At 36.7% G+C, this 22,688-nt stretch overlaps 1 protein-coding gene across 2 annotated transcripts in view; it reads left to right on the top strand.

Annotated features, from left to right (window-relative positions):
* The window catches only part of LOC149202713 (uncharacterized), an 86,312-nt gene extending 69,760 nt beyond the window's left edge, over positions 1-16,552 (top strand). For both annotated transcript variants that reach the window (XM_089403228.1, XM_089403229.1), the window contains exons 15-17: positions 15,416-15,595; positions 15,690-15,736; positions 15,930-16,552. In XM_089403228.1, coding sequence (XP_089259354.1) covers positions 15,416-15,595; positions 15,690-15,736; positions 15,930-16,413 — 711 coding nt within the window. In that variant the 3' untranslated portion in view covers positions 16,414-16,552. The remainder of the gene's footprint in view (positions 1-15,415; positions 15,596-15,689; positions 15,737-15,929) is intronic.
* Positions 16,553-22,688: the final 6,136 nt, after the last annotated feature.

A 22,688-nucleotide genomic window follows, 5' to 3' on the forward strand; every position in this document is an offset into this window, starting at 1 on the left:
CTAACACATTTGATTTCTAGTGTTTGTGAGAATTTGAGAGCTTGGACAGTGCTGCAACAACAACAAGTTTGGAGGTTCTTTGTCATCTTGGAGGAGCTTTCTAGTGGAGTTGGCATCTTTGGGAGGAGACTTCATCAACCAGTTTTCATTGCCAATCTCCTAGGTATGATTTTTCCCTAAAAAATTTCCATATTTCATTGCTATCTCAGTTTTTAATTTTTTCTTCTGTCTTTCAAGTTTCAATTTTCAGGCTAAAAAGCATCAAGGAAGAAGGATAGTAGTTGATCATAAGTTGTACTTTTTTCTATTTTATTTGCGGATCTCTTTCCTTCCAAATCTGAAATTTCACCATCCATTATGGCCCCAAAAGCCAAAGATGTTGCATGGGTTCACTGTGATGTTGTTGATGCAAAATGCTGTGCAAATATTGCAAGCACCCAATGGGATGAGGGGGTATTTTACTATTTATAGTTTGAAACAACACTTGGCTGGTATAAGAGGCCAAGTAACCCCCAGTGATGCACAAGATAAACTGATATGGCCTATTAGGAGAGAATACCTTGAAAAGTTTGAGAAGTATCAGGAGTCAAAGGCTAGGGAAAAGGCTATACAAGATGAAATTGTAGGGAAGAAGGAACTTGGAGAAGCTATGGCTAGGAGAGAAGCAAGTGGGTATGATGATGTTGACCTTGAAGATTCATCTACCCCTTCCACCAATCTCCATGACCCCTATCATTGTGTTCCTTGCCCTCTTGTGTCTCACTCTCAACTTCAAGGCCAAGCCAAAGGTAAAAAAATGATGAACATTAAGAGCTATTTCACACCTTCCTCCACCTATGCCTCAGTTACTGCTAGTGCCATTGCCTCCCAACTAAGTCTAAGTCAACTCACCTTGGATGCTCATTGGAAAAAGCAATGCAAAGATGTTGCTTTTGAATACATTGCTAGATGGTGGTATGATGTAGATATCCCTTTTAATGATACTCGCTCACCTTATTACCAAGTTATGTGGTATGCTTCTATCGTTGCAGGAAAGGGCTTCAAAGGACCTACTATGGATGACTCGAGGGGAACTCTTTTGCAAAGAGAGATTGCATCCATTGGAGAATATTTGACTGAATTTAAAGAGTCATGGACCAAAACAGGTTCTTCCATCATGTCAGATGGATGGACTGATGGAAAAAACTGCACTATCATAAATTTCCTTGTCTCTTGCACTCAAGGAACCATGTTTTTGAGAGCTGTTTATGCATATGATAGGGTGAAATATGCCAACCTATTATTTGAGCTTTTGGATGAGATTGTTAAAACAATGGGGGAATAGAATGTTGTGTAGGGCATCATCAATAATGCCTCAAACTATGTTCTTGCTGGAAAGATATTAGAGGCCAAATATACGACCATATTTTGGACCCCATGTGCTGCACATTGCATAGACCTCATGCTTGAGGACATAGGAAAAGTGGAGTGGGTAAAGAATACTGAAGAACATGCTAAGAGTATCACAAAATACATCTACAACCACTCATGGGAATTGAGCCTAATGAGGAAAACCATTGGGGGTAGGGAGCTTGTTAGGCTCGCCATCACAATATTTGCAATTCACTTCCTCACATTGAAATCTCTCACTTCCCAACAACAAAACTTGCTGAAAATGTTTTTAAGTGATGATTGGAATTCATCTCGGTGTGCTTGTAGAGCAGATGGAAAAGACACAAAAAAGAAAGTTTTTGGTAACACTTTTTGGAAAAAATGTAGCAGAGTTTGTCAAAATTGGTGAGCCCCTTGTTAAGGTGTTACGGTTGGTGGATGGGGAAAAATTGGCCATGGGCTACATCTATGAGGCTATGGATCAGGCAAAGCAGCAGATTTGGGCAGCCTATAAGGACAGAGTAGGGAAATATGGGCCTATTTGGGAAATCACAGATAATGGATGGAACAATCAATTCCATCATCCTATACATCCATCCGAGTATTTATTGAACCCAAAGTATCATTATAAAGCTAAGCTCGGAGAAGATCATACTAGGGAGGTCAGAGATGGGTTGTACAAGTGCTTGGAACGCATGGTACTTGATGAGTCGTAGCAGTTGGAAATACATCAACAACTCACAAATTTCTCTAGGGCCGCAGACACATTTAGCAAAAATCTAGCAAAGATTGCAAGAGATGTGGATCAACCAGGTAAACAATTCCAATTTATTTGTATTTTTTTGTAGAGTTGAATTGTTCAAAATTGAAGTTGTATTTGTATTTTGAAAATTGTTCAAACTTATCTAAATTGTTGAACAATGATCTAACTTTAGTCTTTGTCGTTGTAGCACATTGGTGGGAGTCGTTTGGAAGCCAGTCTCCTCAACTGCAAAAGTTTGCAGTTAGAGTTCTCAGCTAAACTTGCATTGCTTCCAAGTGTGAGCACAATTGGTCTGTTTTTGAATGGATTCACATGAAGATGAGAAATCGTTTGGAACAAAAACGATCAAATGATCTTGTCTTCGTGTAGTGCAACCTTTGACCAAGGCGCAACTAGTTGTTGAACAAAAGACTTGATACAAATCGCATTTGTTGGATGATATTGTTCCAACTTTAGAATGGGTGGAGGAGACTTATCCAATCGAGTTTGATGTTGATTTTGATATTGATGCCATGGAGTTGGGGGGTGTTGATCCCAGTGCAGATCTAGTAGTTGAACCAGTAGTTGGAGGAAGTAAACCACCGAGACCAAGCATGGCACATGGTATTGGTGAGGGGAGCAGTAGTTATGCAACTCGGCCAACTCATGCTTCTAGTTGCTAGGCCTAGTACTTCTATTGAGGTTGGAGAGGATTGTGAGGAGTCCTTAGACTATGAGCCAGATGATGTTTATGTAGCTCCTTCCGATGATCCCATGTCTAGTAGTGGTGATGAGTTTGATGAGTGATCATGTTGATCAATGATTTGTAGTGGGCTAGTGGCCTAGTAGCTTGAGTTTTAGCATTGTTTTTGGACTCTAGAGGCCATCTAAAGCTCATTGGTTATATATTTTGTTGATGATATCATTGATATGTATTGCATTTGGTGCCATTTTGATATATGTACCTTTACATGGTATATAGATGAGAAGAATTTCCATAATTTGTCTCTAATGGTTTGGAATCATGGTTTGAACTTTGTAATCTTAAAAATAAGTTTTTTTCATTAAAAAATAAATATTTTATATATTTTTTTTCAATTCCGGTTTTTTGAATCTAGTTTCGGTTCGAATCAAGGTTAGATAGGTGATAGATTCGATGCCCAGTTCTAGTTTTTAAAATATGGGTTCATTGAAAGTACACGTATCTCAATGAGGTTCACAAAGAAGAGTCTTATTTATGAGATATTCCTTTTTGAACTAGCAGACAAAACTTTGACTTTGCTTAGAAATTTACTGACTTGGTCCTCTTCCATGTCACAGTCAAGAGGATGAAAATGGATTACTCTTCTATGGTCATTGGTAGTATCATATTCTCATCGTTTTGGCTGCTCTCCTCAATTGCCTCAATAGATTTATATGGAAACCTTGTTCTCTACTTTATATCAACATCATCCCCATCATAGTCTATATACTTTTGATTTTTCATTTACACAATGTCTTTCATGCTTGCATCCCATGATCCACAAATTCATTGTTAATTCCATTTGTTAATTTCTTTATTTTCATGAAAGGGGTATTTGAACCAATCTTCCCATGAGGATGTTTGCTCCCAAATGATTTAAAAACATTACGAGTTGCCACTTTAGTCTTGATAGGTTATATGGTAGAAAATGAGTTCATAGGCCGCTCAATAGTATGCCTGCTCTAGATGCTGAAGCCTTCTTCTAGATTGTTAAGACCATGGTTTATATCCTCCAATACAATGTCACGAGGGTCATTCAATCCTATCAAAATACGATTATTGAGTCATTGTTTCTTTTTAACAAAAGTTTCAAGTCCAATCGTCTTTCATAAGGCATCATGGAGTGTTTGAATAGAAAAGTTGTTTAAACAGGTTTCACCATTAATAATATTAAAAAATGGCTTTGCAATGACTTCCACTTAAGGGTTTTGTTGACGGTGCTAGACCCGTCAACATTCAGGGGATTTCCCCGATATGAAGTCCCAATTAGACCTCACATCGTTTGGTGTAGGAGTCCCATCCGGAATACGGCTTGGTTGCTGATGCAATGGGATCTAATGGTGTGCCTTGGCTGCAATTACACTTAGAGTGATGTATAATGACTTTGGTGAGAACAAGTGTGTGACCCTGTGGAAAGTCAAGTGCGATGCATGAAGGTTCTAACACGCGGAAGGGAAAATGAGTGAGCCCTTAGAAGCCTGTAATAGTACATAGCTTGAAAGGAACACATGAGCATAAATGACATCACAAGCTAATATGCGAAATAGTTCACAAGTTAACAATGATGAATTAAATAACAACACACATTCAACAAGATTCGTACCAATGCAAACGAAATAGTTCATAAGCATAAGCATAAGTTAAATAACATACATTGCAAACATAACAAGAATAGTCCTACTATATTTACAACATATGCATGAAAACGTGCCAGCTCTGAGCTTTTATTAAGTGAAAGTTCCATTCATACATACACCATTGACAGACCACTAGCCCCAATAGTGGAATGTGAAGTCAACATCACCTTCTCCTCCAAAGAAAGATACTCCCTCTATGCTACGGAGAAGCCAAGGCTCTCACAAAATCCCAAGCTCCTGATTCTAAGCCTAAGCCTAGCCAAAAGATTGGCTCCCCAAAAGCCCTTTACATGAGTTATGAGGATGTATTTATAACAAGAGGGGGTGGACCTTCAACTCCCCTTGTGACTCTTGGAATACCCTCATAACTCTTCAACTTCTTTACAAAATAACTCATTACATTACATCATGAATCTTCACATTCCAATATTGACACTTGGAATTCCACTTACAAATTAATTACAAATAATATTACAATTTACACTCATACCCATATAAGACAAAATAGGGTAGAGCCAACTAGACAACCTAACAAGACAAAACACTATCATGCTTGAGTTTGGGAAAACTCAAGCTCAGCAACTTCCAATTGATGTCTCTCGGTCACGTATTAGTGCCAAGCTTGGTACTATGCGATGACATCCCCAAACTATGTGATGGTGCCTGGCTGGAAGCAGACTCTAGCATCCATGGCATCTGGGTACAATGATTTGCAACCAGTTTCAACTTCCCTCTGAAGCATGAGCAACATTGTCCTCACTTGGACAGGGCCACTGATGTAGTTTTTCATATTCTGTCTGTTCACCTCTAAATATTCCTTGGTGGCAATCTATCTACGTTGCTCCAAGTACTCTTATATTTCCTTCCTAACTTGGTTCTTGGGTTTGACTTCAGTGAGTGAGCCAACAAATGGGATCCTGTGGGACTTCACCAAGAAATCCAGACCATTGTATAACCGTGCATACAAGGCCTGAATGTTACCAATGAATGAGGCGAGTTGTTTGCTATTCTAGATTAGCACCCACACCCTTTCTTTCTCTAGCTCCCCCTATTGCTTCATTTTCTTGCCGAAGCCAAGCGATGCCCATTTGTATCGCGTTGACCATTCATGCACGACAGCGATCACAACTTGCACATTCTTGAGAGTTTTGACAAAGTCTTTACACTGTTGCTGTAAACCATGCAAGTGGACAACTGCCTTATGCACGGTAACAAGCTTCTCATAAAGATTTTGCATGGTCTCTCCAATTGTCGATACTTCACTAAATATCGCTGCCTTCATTTCCTTTAAGTCGACCTGTGCGGAAGCTGCGTTCTGAGCTGCTGAGTGGATCTATTAAACCTCTTGCCTGACAACCTGCAAGTTCTTTTCCAATTGCTTGTTCTTGACCATCAAATACTGAGTGTTTGTCTTTGCTGCACTTGCGAATGCCAAGTTTGCTGACGCAATGGCTTTGGGATTCCTCCTGGTGTTCGCCACAATTACCCTTTCTCTAATAAATGCAGGAGATGCGAGGTCATCCGAAAAATGCTTCTTACGTGCTTGTATAATGTTTGTTTAAATTCCATCGTACAACAGATTGTACATGTCCATAATTGGATCATCATTAAGAGGAACAACTTCCCCTTCCTTTCCTAGAGCTAACTTTGTTGCTGGAGGTGGTGGAGACTGAACAATGACTTGTTGTGTGCTAGGCATCAGGTCGACATCTTGATTTTGCAGCTTCGGTTCATCCTCCATGTCATCGATCTCTATCAACTCTTCAATTTGTTGAGCAAGCTCCTTGTCCTGCACCTGTCCGCTCTCCTCCTCTGTTGGTTTTCAGTTTCGTCCTTGCTCTTCAACTTGTTTTTGCGCTGTTTCTTTTGCTATTGCGCTTCACCTTTCTTCTTCTTCCTGCTTCTGCTTCTCTTCTTGTTCTTGCTTCTGCTTTTGTTCCTCGAATCTCCTTCGCTTGTCCCTCTTTCTCCGTTCTGCTCTCTGTATCCTCTATTTCCTCTTTGCTTTTGCTTCTAAAGTCGCTTTCATAATAGTTGGATCTTCTTTCATCTTGCGGCTTTGTTCTCCCCTTGGACTATAAGCAACCTTTCTCTTTCCCTTATCCTGCACGGGGTTTCTCCCTTCTGCTGGCACTGCTTCTAGAGTAGCTTCCTTCTACGGAGTCACCTGTGAAGTTCTTGCAAAATTGACCGGCTCGTGGGACTTGGAGGCATTATAAAAATTCTTCCATGGATCCTCCTCCTGCTAGTGAAATGTCTCGTTGAGCCACTGGAAGTGAATTCTCGCACAATGGTCTTTGCAAATACCATGGGGATCGTATGGATTAAAGTCTCGAGTACCGAATGCAAACTTCTCTATCGCCTTTCCTTCGATGTCCGCGACCTTCAGGTTCTTTATCTCGTACAATCCAATTTGCATAGGAAGAGTTGGCCAAGGTGCTTTCTTCTTCCTGTGCAAAGCTGCTGACAACCCTGTGGAGAGATGATATGAAATTTCTTGCATGACAAGCTTATCGGTGGAATACCTTGGTAAAAGATGCGGCGACTTCTGATAGCCGAACACTCTAAGGAAGGTGCTAGTCGGTGAGGCAAACCAATCTGCGATCTCCGATATTGCTTCCATTGCCCCACGTGACATGCAAGGTAGTTCTTCCTCAAAGATAATCTTGTAAAGTGGAATGAGGAAGTGGTAAGTTAGCTTCTCCATTACTCCTTGGTCACTGCAATCCGAGAGCAGTTTGCAATGAATATGCACGACAGCGTCTCAAGGTGTCCAAGTCTAGTTCATGCCAGGGAATGCATTATGTGCACAGATTGCATCCAGTAGATATGCATACATGTAGAATCTTTCTTGCCCTCCCTTGGGAGGATACCAGGCATTTTCTACATGGATACTTAACTGTCGAGCCAACAAGTTTGACCTATTGAACGACTTGCCCTCGTTCACAACCTAGTTCAATAAGATTGCCCAACCTTCAGGAAAGGTCTCTGTGCTCTGCTGACTGTAGATTCTGGAAGCTAAGATGATCAACAACTGATAGGCCCTCCTAAGAGACTTTGTCTTATAAGTATTGGTGGGTGTCTGTCAAAACTTTGATGGCTCTTTCACCTAGCTTTTAACAACATCTTTCGTGCCCACGTAACTGAATGTGTTATAGAAGTATGAATCTATGAGTGCTTTTCTGCTCGAGCAAATGGTACATAAGACGGTAATCTACTGCCAAAAAAGTAGCAAGCTTTCTTCCGTTGGCATTGCTCAAAGTCATGGTCTTCACATCAATATGTGAAACAATCCAACTGATAACATTTGCACATGGGAAGGCTGCATATATGCATGCAACCTTGTGTAGCCTTGATTTCTGGACATTAAGGTATAGCTACTAGTCCTCTAGATCTGCTTCGAAGCTTTTTCAGCAAAAAGCTTCGTTCGCTTTCTGCCATGTAATATTTGATCATTTTTCCACATACATTTGAGTGTCCAAATACACTGGGAAGTTTACTAGTGTACTCTCAACTGCTTCCCCGATACTGCTTTCTGTGGTATCTTTTGAGGCAACTCTCTTGGGTGCCATGATATCAACGACTACTGGAGAGAAGTGCTCAACAACTGTTATACTTGTAGGAGGGAAAAGGAACTCATGGCAAGAATAAATTAGCTTTTTCAAATCCACTTTCAAAGCAAGATTAGGTAGCAAACCAGTGTACTGGTGAGAGAGATTACACAATTCTGATGAGCAAGGGAGGGAGACTGGATGAGAGAACTGCGCATTGCATAGTCTCAACAGCCAGTGATGCAACCTAAGGCTTGAGATTGCACAATGCGCAGTTCAGCCTGGGCAGTGACAGGGAGAGACTGCGCATTGCACAATCTCAGTGGCCAAGGTGGTAGGACTGAGCCCTGGGACTACGTAGTGCGTAGTTGGGCCAACCTGTATTGCACATTATGTAGTCTTAGAGGCCAAACTCTCAGCTTGAGCCTTAGACTTGCGGAATGCCCAGCTGGGCAACACAATGCATGGCCAAGTGAAATCTTCTCGGTGAGGGTGTAGGAAACAAACAGATCTAAGTGATAATGCAAGTTAAAGTACAAATCTGACTAAGTATGGATAGATCAATGTGAATCAAGTGCAAAAACTCAACAAACAGAAGGAAAAACAAATATGCAAGGAGAGTCGCCGAAACGACGATCACTAGTGTGCAAAAACAAGAAAACTAATGTGACACTTATGAAAGGTGAACGAAAAACTGAATAAACATTTCTACAAGCTAATATAAGTTAAAACACCAACAACCATGAAGAGAAACAAGCAAAAAAACATTCTGAGAAGTGAAACGACAGAAAAAATGGCAAAAGACGACAAAAGCAAAACTCACCCGGAAAAGCGACGCAAACTCCACCAAAGGCTCCTTGATCTCCTTGGGAATGCTAGAGCTCCAAGATCAAATGTACAAATGAGCTCTAGAGGCGTCAATTAAATATATTTGGGCGGATTGTGGTTTATGACACGCATGCCTAAAATCAAGGAAAAAAACGACACTTGGCGGAAATTTCTATAAATAGGGTTTGTGCCACATTCGGGAAACTAATGATGAATCCCTATTTTCTAGGGATTGTTTTTTTTTTCTTTTTTCTTTTTTGGGAAACTTGCCATACACACTGCCAAGGAAGATTGCACAATTTCGGGGAACTGTGAAACTTCCTAGCTCAGTGCATTGTGCAGTTCCTAAGCTCAAGGAATGGATTGCACATTTTTGAGCTTATTGTTGGGCTGCCACCGATGATTGCACAATTCTTAAACTCGAGGTTGAGCTGCCATGAAGGATTGCGTAGTTTTTCGTCATCAAGGTTGGGTTGCCTTCCAAGATTGCACAGTTTCTGGAGGCAAGCCCAAGACTGCTGCAAGGTCAAGTCAGAAGGTTAGCTCATGACTTAAAAAGATCAGACAAGTATGAAAACAAGCAAACACAAGCACAAATGAAAAGAATAAGTCTTGATCAAATCATTAATACTTGACAACGGTAAAAGATAAGCTCTTGTGGACAAAAGGGAAGGTTCCAAAATCAAAGCATAGGAAAAATTTTGGAGGGTGGTTGTAGCAACTACAACATGTTATTTTGGGGAGCTAACTTTTTTTTCTTTATTACTATGTTTCACTCCCACTGCTTCATTGTCATTATTGTGGGGATTATGTTACTTTGCCATATTCAATCACTTTTCGAAGCCTTCAGAATTTTACACATTGAGCTTCTTTGTTTGACAAAAGAACCTCATATTGCATATAGTTCACCAATAGGATTGACAATTTCATCTTCTTTAGAGTTTCAACAATAGGATTCACCCAAGTCATTGCCTCTTGTACAAGTCACATAACCCTGTTTATCCAACTCAATACCTTCACTTGCATGTGCACCTTGGATTTGTTGAAAAATGTAACTAGGTTCAGTCTTCATAATTATCTTTCTATTTGTATCAATATGTATTTCATGTAAAATAAAAAAGAAGAAAAGTAAATTATTATTATTATTATTATGTCATTAGTCAAACATGTTCTTCATGCTTCTAGGGTTTATTGAGTCAAAAGAAAAATATGTCATGAGTCAATCTATTGTACTGGAGTCAAGTCCCATTTGGACTTTTGTAAGAAAGAAGAAAAATAATTTGATTTGAGTCAAAAGAGTCATTTTGTTACCCACAAGACCAAGTTGGCCCTGCTTGGACAAGTCGATTCGATCTCTTGGATGTGTATATATAGAGAGAAGTTCGACCTCATTGTTGCACCAACTCACTACTTAGATTTCTAATGCAAGAAGAGCAAGAAGAAGAGCGGAAGTCAAAGAAAGAAGAGCGAAAGTCAAAGGAGAGAGAGCGAAGGTCAAATGAGAGAGAATTTTGTGATTTTTGCCCTATCTTCTTCCACATGTGCGATATTTCTGAACTATTTCAGGGCCAAAAATCTCATATCTGTTGCAGGGGCCCAAAATTTAGAGTTTGATCAATTTTGGGAGGCGTTGACCAACTTTGACTTTATTGGATTAGACTTGCTTGAAGAAGGATTGAAGGAACGCTGACTTGGGTCTATATGGATGTCTTGGTCTTGGTCTTGGTTTTTGGGTCTTGGATTTTTCACTTTGATTTGATTCTATAAGAAGAGAAGTTGGTTGGGTTTTCCCCCTTCTGGGGTTTTTCCTTGGCTTGGAGCTTACATCTTTGTGTTCATTGTCTTTTGTGATCTTCATGTTTTATGTTTTGGTAATTGTATGATGAAGAGAACATACTAAAATAAATAAGAAGCCAACATATATTCACAAGCAATTATCCAATGAGAGAAATCAACATAATTTGCTAGCCTATTGGTTTCTCAATAGGATTTCTAGTCTTATGGTTGTAACATCCTTCTTCAATGGTTGTAGCTCTACAATCCATTTGATTTATATCCAAAATTTGTACATGAAAAACAATGACCAAGAAATATAGTTTGATACCTAGCTGAGAAGGATTATCTAGATGAAGCAACTCTTCTGAAGCTGTTATGCTTTGGAAAAGATTCAACACGTTGTTGATCCTTGTGTCTTATTTCATTGTTGCTTGTATTGTGTAGGGATCCCTTGAGGGCATAAGATAGCTTCTAGGTTTACTAACTCTTCCAAACTCATCTTGATTTCTTTCCTTGCTTCCACTGTTGTTGGGGATTTGAAGGATATTAGTATGACCTTTAAGCTTTTCTTCAATTTATTTTCTAGTGACTTAAGGATTGCATCTTCTTTGTATGAAATCTCGTCGACGTAACCAAGACCCATTTTGTTGTATGGTGATCTTTGACTACTGAGAATACCATCCAACATTTGAAAACTTTTCAAGTTCTTGTTGAGCTTGTCTACTTCATTCCTAAGTGACACAATTTCTGCTTCAAGCTTCTCACAATTTTCTTCTTTTTGCTTCAATTGGCTTTTCATCACTTCTTTCATTCTCTTAGCTTCTTATAGTTGAATTTTTTAGGAGATGAATTCTTCAAAATTTTTCTCATGCTCTTCAATTTTTGATCAACCTCTGCTTCTGGCTTCTTATAATCTTCAAATTTTTCCTTCAATTGACTTGACAACATTTCTTCTCTCTTTTTTGCTTCCTTTGCTTGACATCTTAGGAGGACAACTTCTGTTTCATCTATGTTATGACTTTTCTCTTCACGGATTTGTAGCTGCTCTTTAAGCCTTATATTTTCTTTTTTAAGCCTGACTATTTGTTCATGAGCATCCACAAATTTTACTTCAAAATCAATGGTGTACCCTTCTTCTAGGTCTGACCATCTCTTTTGATTATCTTCATCTTCTTTAAAAGATTTTGTATTCATGACTATGGAGGAGACTTCTTTCAGGGGTTTGGAGTCACACCTTTTTGACTTTTCCATTTGTGTTTCCGAGGTTTACCTTCTACCTATTAGGCTGTGTTTGATGGAGCTAGCTCTAATACCAATTCTTGGAAATACTAAGAGAGAGGGTGAATCAGTATTTCATTATTTTAAACTATTTTTATCTTTTAAAACATTTGATGCACATAAATCATGAAACACAAATCTTTACATAAGAAACACTTATACAATTTTTCTTTGTAAGTATTTTGTAAACTTGTGAACCAACTTACAAGTTACAACTTTTGTAGGAACCAACCTATAGGAGATTTCGTTCCTCTAGCTGAGCACCAACTCAGCAAATGTAGACACTAACCTATAGGAGACACCAATTCCCCTCAACTAAGGACCAACTCATCAAAGTGTAGGCACCAAGCTATGTCTTCAAGTTGTTCCTTGGATCTATCATCAACAACTTCTGGTCCTCAACTTGTTCTTCAGTGAGCTGTCATCTAACTATGCAACCCTCAGGTTTGCACCTTCAAGCTTGATCATAGCCACTTGACCTGTACATCTTCACTTTCTGCTCTTCAACTAGGCTTCTTGACTTGGGTCTTTAGACTTGATCTCCTACACGTCAGTTCTTTGTATTTGATCAAAAAGAGGTCTGCCCATCTGACACTTCAACTTCCTCAACTCTTGTTGTTCATTGCTCAATTGTCATTGCTTAGGCTTATTATATGTTCAAAGAGAAGGTCTACTCACCTCGTAGTGTGTACCCAACACTGTAGATTTCTTTCTACTACATAAGGCTTTTCAACACACATGGAACCAAACATGCCTTTACAACCTTGAAAGTTTGCTTCTGGCGACCTATCAACCTTTGCACTAAACACTCACCTTATGCAACCCACAGGCCTGCCACAAAAGTTGTCCACGATAGCCCTGTTCCTACTGCACCTCTGTCCACAATAGGGCTTGGTCCTATCATCACAATTACTTTAGCTAACAACTGCTTTAACACTGCCTTCACCAATCAAACTTGACCTGCAAAGATCCCTGCAATAGTTCTCCAATAGAGCTCGGCCACCTCAAAAATCAGACAAAAACTTGGTCTGTAACATGTCTGCAACTTTGGCCACAAACTAGACTTGAACTCAGTCTTCAAAACACCAAAAACTAGCCTTCAAACCAGATCTGAACGCAGCATTCAATGCACCAGAAGTTGGCCCTCAAAACCAGATCTAAATTTGGCCCTCAAAACTCGAGGACTCAGCCTTCAAACACTAGAGTTCACCCCCCAGAACAAACCTGAAACTCAGTCTCAATAGGACTGAAGTTCGGCCTTCAACAAGGCTAAAACTCGCCTTCAACAGGGTTGAAATTTGGCCTCTAGAATAGCTCTGCAACTCACCTTCTAACGAAGACCAAAAACCTTCCCAAAGAGTGCCATAGATGCTTCCCACAGAAAACATCTCACCTCAAAACTTATCCTTTGCTTGCTTAAACAGTCCTGAATTGGTTTGAGTGGCTGGCTAGTAATGCTCTTTCTCACGCCTATTTATAGTGTATTTGGGATCTAGACTCGGCTAACTTGTCCACTGGCTGGGCCGGCTTGTCCACTGGCTGTGCTGACTTGTGCAACTGGCTGAATGTGTAATGAATATTCAAAAGATCATTTCTCTGCAGCCATGAGGAGTTAGGGGGAGTGCCATATACCATTGGAAAGGTTTCGGAATAAGCTTTCCAAACATATATATTATGCTCCCATTTGAGCTAGGAATTGGAGTAAAAATGCATTCAAAGATAGGGTATCTAAATTGGGCATCAAAAATCCAAAAACAATATTTCTTGAAGTCATGCCATATATAGTTGGAAAGGTCTCAAAATATGCTATTTGGCTATGTAATTTTCTCTTTCATTTGGACAGCCGTTGACATTAATAACAACCATTTTCAACAGACAGACCCCATTTTCCTGGCATCTTCAGGAACTTATATTATTTTTTCACTTCTGTGGTTTTCGATAACCTATCAATTGCTGGACATGATTTCATCTTTCTGTTTGCCCGAAATATTTTATTGAAAAAAGACAGTTGTGTCTTATACATTGCTGTCTTGCTGAACCTCAAAGTAGCCAAAAAAAAAACGTAAATTAAAAAAAATAAGCCAACATTAGTGGAGATTACCCTAGGAGAACCTAAAAACTTGAGATGGAGGGTAAAGTGGAGCTTTTTGATCTTTTAGCAAACATCTATTCCGTTGCTGGAATCCCAACATTCAGGAAGTTAAGAGCTTTTATGGATCTGGAACTCTCCTCATGATCTGGGTCCATTCAGAATAATTTAGACAAAACTACTAAAATATTGTTTCACCATGCATGGAATGTTGCTTATAGCATGCCAGAAATTTCTATTGAATACTTATCAATTTTTTTACAGAAGAGGGTCTTAGATTGGCACTTGATCTGCCTACCCTGGATAAAATCTGTTAGAATATTTACTCCCAAGAACATTTTTATATCTGAGATAAACCCAGCTAGCAATGTGGGACTTGAAACAGATGGATGCAATCATTCCAAACCTGTAACAGGTATCTTTAGGGAAATTTTGAATCGTAAGACTTCCAAAGGTATAGGTGACAGAAGAGAGGGTCTTAGATTGCCGCTTGATCTGCTTACTCTGGGTAAAATATGGTAGGACCATTACTTTCAAGAACTTTTTTATATATGAGATAAACACAACTAGGAAAGTGAGACTTTAAATATATGGATACAATCATTCCAAACCTGAACAGGTATCATTAGGGAAATTTGTATCCTAATACATCCGAAGGTATAGGTGAACGAACTAGAAGACTTCCAAATTTATTTCCCAGACATCCTAAATATCTAATCGTTAGAAGACATTTTTTAAGAACATAAACACAGTATAGTGAAAAGAAAAACAAAAGGATAAATGATTTCGATTTCTATTTACCACTGTCTGCTATTCTCATTTGAGAGGGCTTATAGCAACTTTAGTTGTGCACATGGTGTACTTACGTGTGTGATGGTATTTGTAGGCAAATGAGCTTCGTAGGATTTTATTGTGATTCTTAATGTTACATTTAATCTGATGATTCTTAATATTTTCATGGTCAGTTTCTTGATATGCTAACTAAGCTATGAAACAACAGTTGGGGGGAAATTTGAAAGTTACAATTAATAATGCCAAAAAGGAAAAGGAAATTGCGGGTGAGGATAAATGATAAATGACGAAGAATCCAGAAAAATGTTTCCATTGGAAGAATCCCTGATAACAAAGTGGCACTACTTTCTAGGGAACTTGAGGAAGAAGCGGAAACTAACAGTAAGGTGGGTGACACCTTTAGAGGTTTTATATTTTGATGCAGTTTTGCATCTTTTAATGCTCAAATATGTTTCTCACTGATCGGGTGTACTTACGTGTGTGATGGTTTTGTAGGCAAATGACCTTGGTAGGATTTTATTGTGATTCTTAATGTGACATTTAATCTTATGATTCTTAATATTTTCCTGGTCAGTTTTCTGATATGCTAACCAAGCTATGAAACAACAGTTGGGGGCAAATTTGAAAGCTACAATTAATAATGCCAAAAAGGAAAAGGAAATTGCGGTTGAGGACAAAACGATAAATGACGAAGAATCCAGAAAAATGCTTTCATTGGAAGAAACCCTGATAACTAAAGTGGCAAAACTTTCTTGGGAACTTGAGGAAGAAGCAGAAACTAACAGCAAGGTGAGTGACACCTTTAGAGGTTTTATATTTTGATGCAGTTTGGCATCTTTTAATGCTCAAATATGTTTCTCACTGATCTGGATGTGTGGTGCAGTTGAAGAAATTCCTACTTGATTGTGGCCACACGGTTGCTGCATTGCAGTAAGTGACTTTCACATCATTGCTTTTGTTAGGCTTTGACGTGTTCCTGCTCGGTTGTGTGTTTTTATTTCCTCATATATCTTGTACCCTGAAAATATTGTGATGTCGTTTTCTATGAACTGAGTTTAGATTACTTTATTTTCAGTCTTACCAGTATGGTTTTTTATTACATTGTTTTACTGCTCTCTTGCAGAGAGGAAGTCTCTGTTCTATCTGATCATGTGAAGTTGTTAAAAGGGCAGATAGATAGAGGTATGGCTGAAATTACAAATGGCTGTTTGAACATAAACCTAGCTTCACCTCCCAGATGTCAGGACATTGATGGGTATCTAACATCTTCCCAAGGCAGTATTTTTAGATCCTTTTCGTCAATGGCACATGGTAGGAATGTTGATATCGGTATGTCAAAGTTCAGCATGCGAAGTGACAGCAGTAGTTCACAAGGTACAAAGTCTCTCAGTAATTTACAAGGTACAGAGTCTCTGCAGAGCAGTCTCTTTCAGACCATTGATAGTGAGGAAATGGGTTACCACACAACTCCGGTGGAAACACCTGTGGCTAAAACAGATACAGAATGCCACGATTTGAGTCCTCAAAGCTCAAATTTTTACGTGGAAGCAGAAAAACAACCTGTAGAGATAGACTCCGATGATGATGAGTGGCAGAAATTAGATTAATTTCGTCAGGAATTTAGAACTTAGATGTATATCTATATTTTATTCTCTAGTTGCAATTTTGCATAGCATGCATCGTAAGATAATTCTCGTGCCAAACCCGGAGAAAACATTTTCCTTAATGCAAAGTACATTAGCTGAATAGGTTTATGTGATGGGGAAGTAAAACCTTAAGAGAATTTGATATGCAACTAATATTGTGTGTACGGTGTTCTTTTTTGAAATTATTTTGGTCAGTTATTGGTTTAAATATTTTTTTGATTGGACTGGCTTGATTAAGGGAGATCTTTGGTATTTACTTCATTTAATATATATATATATATAATTTATGAATACATAAATAATTGATTTTATGGCTGGTCAAATTTGAAATTAATGTTCATATTTATAGCATTATGTGATACATGAGTTATATGAGTTCATAATTGAACAACTTTATAAAGCTACATATGTGGTAAATGTAATTATATTAATAATTTAGGTTGATTTTTTTAGTATTAAATATTTTGATAAATTTTCAAGAATCGAATAAGTGGATTTTTTTCTATTTTATTTATAAATATATATTTATTAAATGTTTAAATTGTTATTTATCCTAGCAATAAAGAATGACAAGTAAGTAAATTCAATTAACTAAATAACAAGAAAAGTATAGTATTATTTTAATGATTAAAGTTTTTTGAAATTTTTAACTATATTATTCATAATACAAAATTAAAAGTTAATAGAATATTGACTAAAGTTTTATGAAATTTTGAATTATACTATTTATAATACAAAAACTAAAGGTTAATAATTGTATTTTATAATACAAAATTAAAGGTTATTAACTATATTATTAATAATACAAAAATTATAGGTTAATAATTATATTATTTATAATACACAGACTAAAGGTTAATGGAATTTTAATTTTTTGTTGAAAGATATCGTGTAATATTATCTGGGTGTAATTCATGTAAATATATAATGATCCATTATAATATTTGATGCAAAATTAAAATTTAATTTAACTTTAAGTTATATATTCAAATTTTAAACTATATTAATTTGGAAGATGGATCTAAAGTAAGTGTTTGTTTGAGTTCTTATTGGGCTTATTTGAGAACCATGTTGGCTGTCTTTGATCTTTGAATAATTAGTGTTTTAGCATTTTTTTTCTTTTGTTGAATTTGATCAATGTTTTTTATATTTTTTTGTTCATAGATATCATACTCTATGTTAAAATACAAAGAAACTATGACAAATGTATGCAAACACATAAATAATTTTTAGAGCAGGCTGCTAAAAATCTTAAATAAAAACATAATGAAAATCTAAAATAGAAACCTAACGCATCGTTGAATCTATCACAATGAATAATTTTAGTGTATTTCAATATTGTTATTTCTATTGATAAAACATGTTTTGATTTCAAATTTTTTTGTTTGTTATAATAAATTATGTTATATTTCTCAATCTTTAGTTTGTTACAGTAAATTTATCACAAGGAATAAACTTAAAATAATTAAATTTTATTAATTCAAATCACAAGACATGGTTTTATCTTTCAAATATTTTCGTATCAAGTGAAGTTAGAATACATTTTTGTATCAACATAAGTTTGATAAAGTGGAAAGGAAAATCTATAAATTTTAGGATGAATGAATTTTACAAATGTAATGAAATAAAGCTTTTCACTATTTCCATTGAAAATTTAGTATACGGATTTGAACATCATGAGTAGAGTTAGAATAAGGTTTCTTATGAACACATGTTTAATAAAGTTGAAAGGAAAATGTAAGAATTTTTGGATAAATTAATTTCACAAATGTAAATGACATGCAACCTCACTTTTTGTTAAAAAATTTAGTATATCAAGTTGAATATTGTGAAATTGATTCTCAATCTTATAACAATTTTTTAAGTGATGTATATTTGTGGTTTGCATGATATTATTTTATTTATTTCTATTTTAGCTTTTCTAAGTGTTTATTGTATCTATACAAAATTTAATTATGTCAATAGACATCCCTTTATTTGAAATCGACTACCAAAAGATAGGTTTTTATTAGAGAATTGATGTGTGTGCTTGAGGATTTATTGTAGTGTTCTTTGTTGTTTTCGATTTCTAGGACGTATTTTCTAAATAAGCACCAAGAATGAGCATTTCCATGTGCCATTTCCCTTTCAAATTCATTGCAACATGTGGTGGGTCGTGGCTTAATTGTGTGGCATGTGGTGGTGAATGTGATGTGGAGTGTGGCGATGAATGTAATCTAGCAAGTGGTGAATGTTAGTTGTGAATTTAATGTGGTAGATGGCGAATGTTTCTGTGAATTTTATGTGGTGGGTGATGGTGAATGTCTATAGATAGTGGCAGATATGTAACATCCACTAGCTTGCTCCTTACTTTTTAGTAATATCTTAGTAAAACATGAGGGATTGATTTAAAGAATAGAGTTGTGCATAATTTATATGGTTTGGGTGATAATGGTTCTAGATGATCAAGCTATGGTAGTGAGGATTTCAAGAGATAATTGCCATTATATGAGCACATGCTTTTGGGATATTAGTACACAATGTTAGACGAAACATTACTTTCAAAACTATTTCATTGAAGGTGCCATCATCATATGTGACAATGGAAAATATCTCTATTAGGTAAACCAAATACAAATAATGAAAAATGTTTTGACTGTTTTTCTATTTCATATTTTAGTGTTGATAAATAATAATGCAATTTTCTTGGTTTGTTGATGGTAGAATTGTGAACTATATTCCATATTTGTACTTTATGTAGGGTGTCTTTTTGCAATGCAAATTTACAAACAAAGTATTAATGTATCTAGGTAGGCCATGGGGATCTTACTCCATGGTATTATATGCTAACACTTCAATGGATGATATTATTTTCCTAGACAGAGGGAGACAAGAATAGAGAGATATCACTGATAAAGAAAAGTTGTTGCTATATTATTCTATCTTACATTGTGCATGCACTAACAACTAGTGTGCCATATCTTGATCTAATATTGTTGGTTTTCATCCACTCCCTATGTCCAATATAATGAAATATAGTGAGGTTTTGAATCACACAAGATTCAACCTAAAATTTGGCAAGTGGAGTTTTTCAAATAAAGAGTTTTGGAAATTTGTTATCAAATACACTATAAGAGCAAGAGAAAGTCTACTCATTTTATTAAATATCCTTTTTTGCACATAAAGTTGGTTAGGTTTTGAACAATTGAAGATTTTTACCATTTATTCGACTCTCTCTAAATATATTGGGGAAACATAATAGAAAAACATGCAACTTGGATACAAATTGGTAACTAAAAATTATTTATTTAATACTTAATCAATGTTGTAGAAATATAGAGTTTTGGATGAAACATAATAGATTTTACGTAAATGATTTTGTTGAGAGAAAACTATAGAAATTTTTTATGCTTTTGATTTTGTTTCATGCAGGATTTCAAGCCATGTGATTATGATTTTGTGAAAGCTTGTGCCTTAAAAAGTTTGGGTTGTAAAAATGTGTTTTTTTTAAACACAATTTAGGATGTCAAAACCAAATATCATTAAATGAGATAAATAAAAATGTTATAGAGATTAAGAAATGTCAATCTCCCAACTTCCATAATTTTTATTTATCTTTTATTGGTAAGTTAAATATGTTAAATTTAACCTTACATGTTTTAAATGGGAGTGTGCTTTCATCAATTTGGTAGGGGTTTATATCTTACTTGAGTCAACAAATTGTTTAACTAAAATAAGAATTTAACAATTTTTATTACACATAACATTATGTTTAGGTAGTGCAAAAAAGAGGTTGGAATGATATCATAAAACTAGACTTGAAAAATCAAAGAAAAATTGAATGTTTGCATGTCACTCATATTTTAAAGAAAGATTTTCATGAAGGAAAAACTTCATATAATAGTTTAAGATTTCTATATTAAAATAGATATGTATTTCAATTTTGTGTATCATAAAATTACTTTTAATTCATTTTAGGTGTTTTCAATATTTCATTGGATTTGTTTGTTTTATATGCAATGAATGCATGTTTAGATGGATCATATGCATTACATGCTTTGTTAAAATTACATGCAAGGCTTATAGTGGTTGTGAATACATTACATGATAGTTTTGAAAAATTGAAGCACGAAGGAAATAATAACAAACTACAGAAGCTGGAAGAGCGACGTACCAATGAGCGTAAGCAGGACCCAATGGAATTTGGCGAAACCGTGGAACAGACACACAAAATTACAAGGCACAACACCAACAACAAGCAAGATACACACAGAATGGATCTACGCAACTCGGAAGCTTGTCCAACTCCGAATCAAGCGGAGCTAATTCCAAGCAAGAAGCACTCAGGAAATAATAACAAACTACAGAAGCTGGAAGAGTGACGTAGCAATGAGCATAAGCAGGACCCATTGGAATTCGACAAAACCATGGAATAGACATGCAAGATTATAAGGCACACACCAACAGTAGGCAAGATACACGCAGAATGGAGCTACGCACGCAACTCGGAAGCTGGGTCCAACTCCAATTCAAGTGCAGTTGATTCCATGCAAGAAGCATGAAATAAATAATAACAAACTACAGAAGCTAGAAGAGTGACGTAGAAATAAGCGTAAGTAAGACGCAATGGAATTCGGCGAAACCATGGAATAGACACACAAAATTATAAGGCACAACACCAACAACAGGTAAGATACACGCAGAACGGAGCTACGCAACTCGGAAGCTGGGTCCAACTCTGAGTCAAGCACAACTGATTCCAGGCAAGCACGCAGGAAATAATAACAAACTACAGAAGCTGAAAGAGCGACGTAGCAATGACCGTAAGTAGGACCTAATGGAATTCAGTGAAACTGTGGAATAGACATGCAAAATTATAAGGCACGGAACCAACAACAGGCAAGATACACATAGAATAGAGCTATGCAACTCGGAATCTAGGTCCAACTCCGAGTCAAGTGCAACTGATTCTAGGCAAGAAGCATGCAAGAAATAATAACAAACTGAAAAAGCTGGAAGAGCAACGTAGTAATGAGCGTAAGTAGGACCCAATGGGATTCGGCGAAACCGTGGAACTGACACGCAAAATTATAAGGAACAACACCAACAACATGCAAGATACACATAGAACAGAGCTATGCAACTCGGAAGCTGGGTCCAACTTCGAGTCAAGCGCAACTGATTCCAGGAAAGAAGCATATAGGAAATAATAACAAACTACAGAAGCTGGAAGAGCAACGTAGCAATGAGAGTAAGTAGGACCCAATGGAATTCGGCGAAACCGTGGAACAAACACGTAAAATTATAAGGCACGACACCAACAACAGGTAAGATACATGCAGAACGGAGCTACGCAACTCAGAAGGTGGGTCCAACTCCGAGTCAAGCATAGCTGATTCCAGGAAAGATGCACGTAGGAAATAATAACAAACTACAAACGCTGGAAGAGTGACATAGCAATGAGTGTAAGTAGGACCCAATGGAATTTGGTGAAACCGTGGAATAGACACACAAAATTATAAGGCACAACACCAACAATAGGCAAGATACACGCAGAATAGAGCTACGCAACTTGGACGATGGGTCCAACTCTGAGTTAAGCACAGCTGATTCCAAGCAAGAAGCACATAGGATTTAATAACAAACTACATAAGTTAAAAGTAATATAACACCCAATATGGGGGAGATGTTGTAGTGCAATTAAAAAGTAATATAGAGTCCAATATGGGGGAGACTATATGTCACCATAATTAAAAAGTAATAAAAGGTTAAAAATAATATAAAGCCCAATATGGGGGAGATGTTGTAGTGTCTCAAAATGAGTGCAAAATTTAAATATTGGCTCAAAGTAATAAAATGTTAAAATCAATATAAAGACCAAGTTGGGGGAGATGTTGTAGTGTCTGTAAATGAGTGAAAATATTTAAATATTGGCTCTATTAATAATAAAAAGTTAAAAGTAATAAAAAAACAAAAAAGATTCCATTTGTTATATTGTAATTTTGTTTTGTAGGGAAGCATAGTCCCTCAGGTTAGAAATTATGCTTTGGGAAAAATTGCATAAACAATTATAACTTACTTTGGTCAATGGTAAAGTGATAGTGGTTGATACACAAATCATCCTATAGTCTTTCTTTCGCATAACATAATAAATTGAGATGTGAAGAAGTGGATAAGTAAATTGCTTATAATAACTTGCATAAATTTTGGTGGGTAGTGACCATTAGTAAGTCTACACATTTATAGTTTTACTCCTA

Source organism: Pinus tabuliformis, chromosome 2_1 (assembly GCF_031772625.1).
Source record: "Pinus tabuliformis cultivar Carrire ecotype Pingquan chromosome 2_1, CPIR1, whole genome shotgun sequence".
NCBI classification, from domain to species: Eukaryota; Viridiplantae; Streptophyta; class Pinopsida; order Pinales; family Pinaceae; genus Pinus; species Pinus tabuliformis.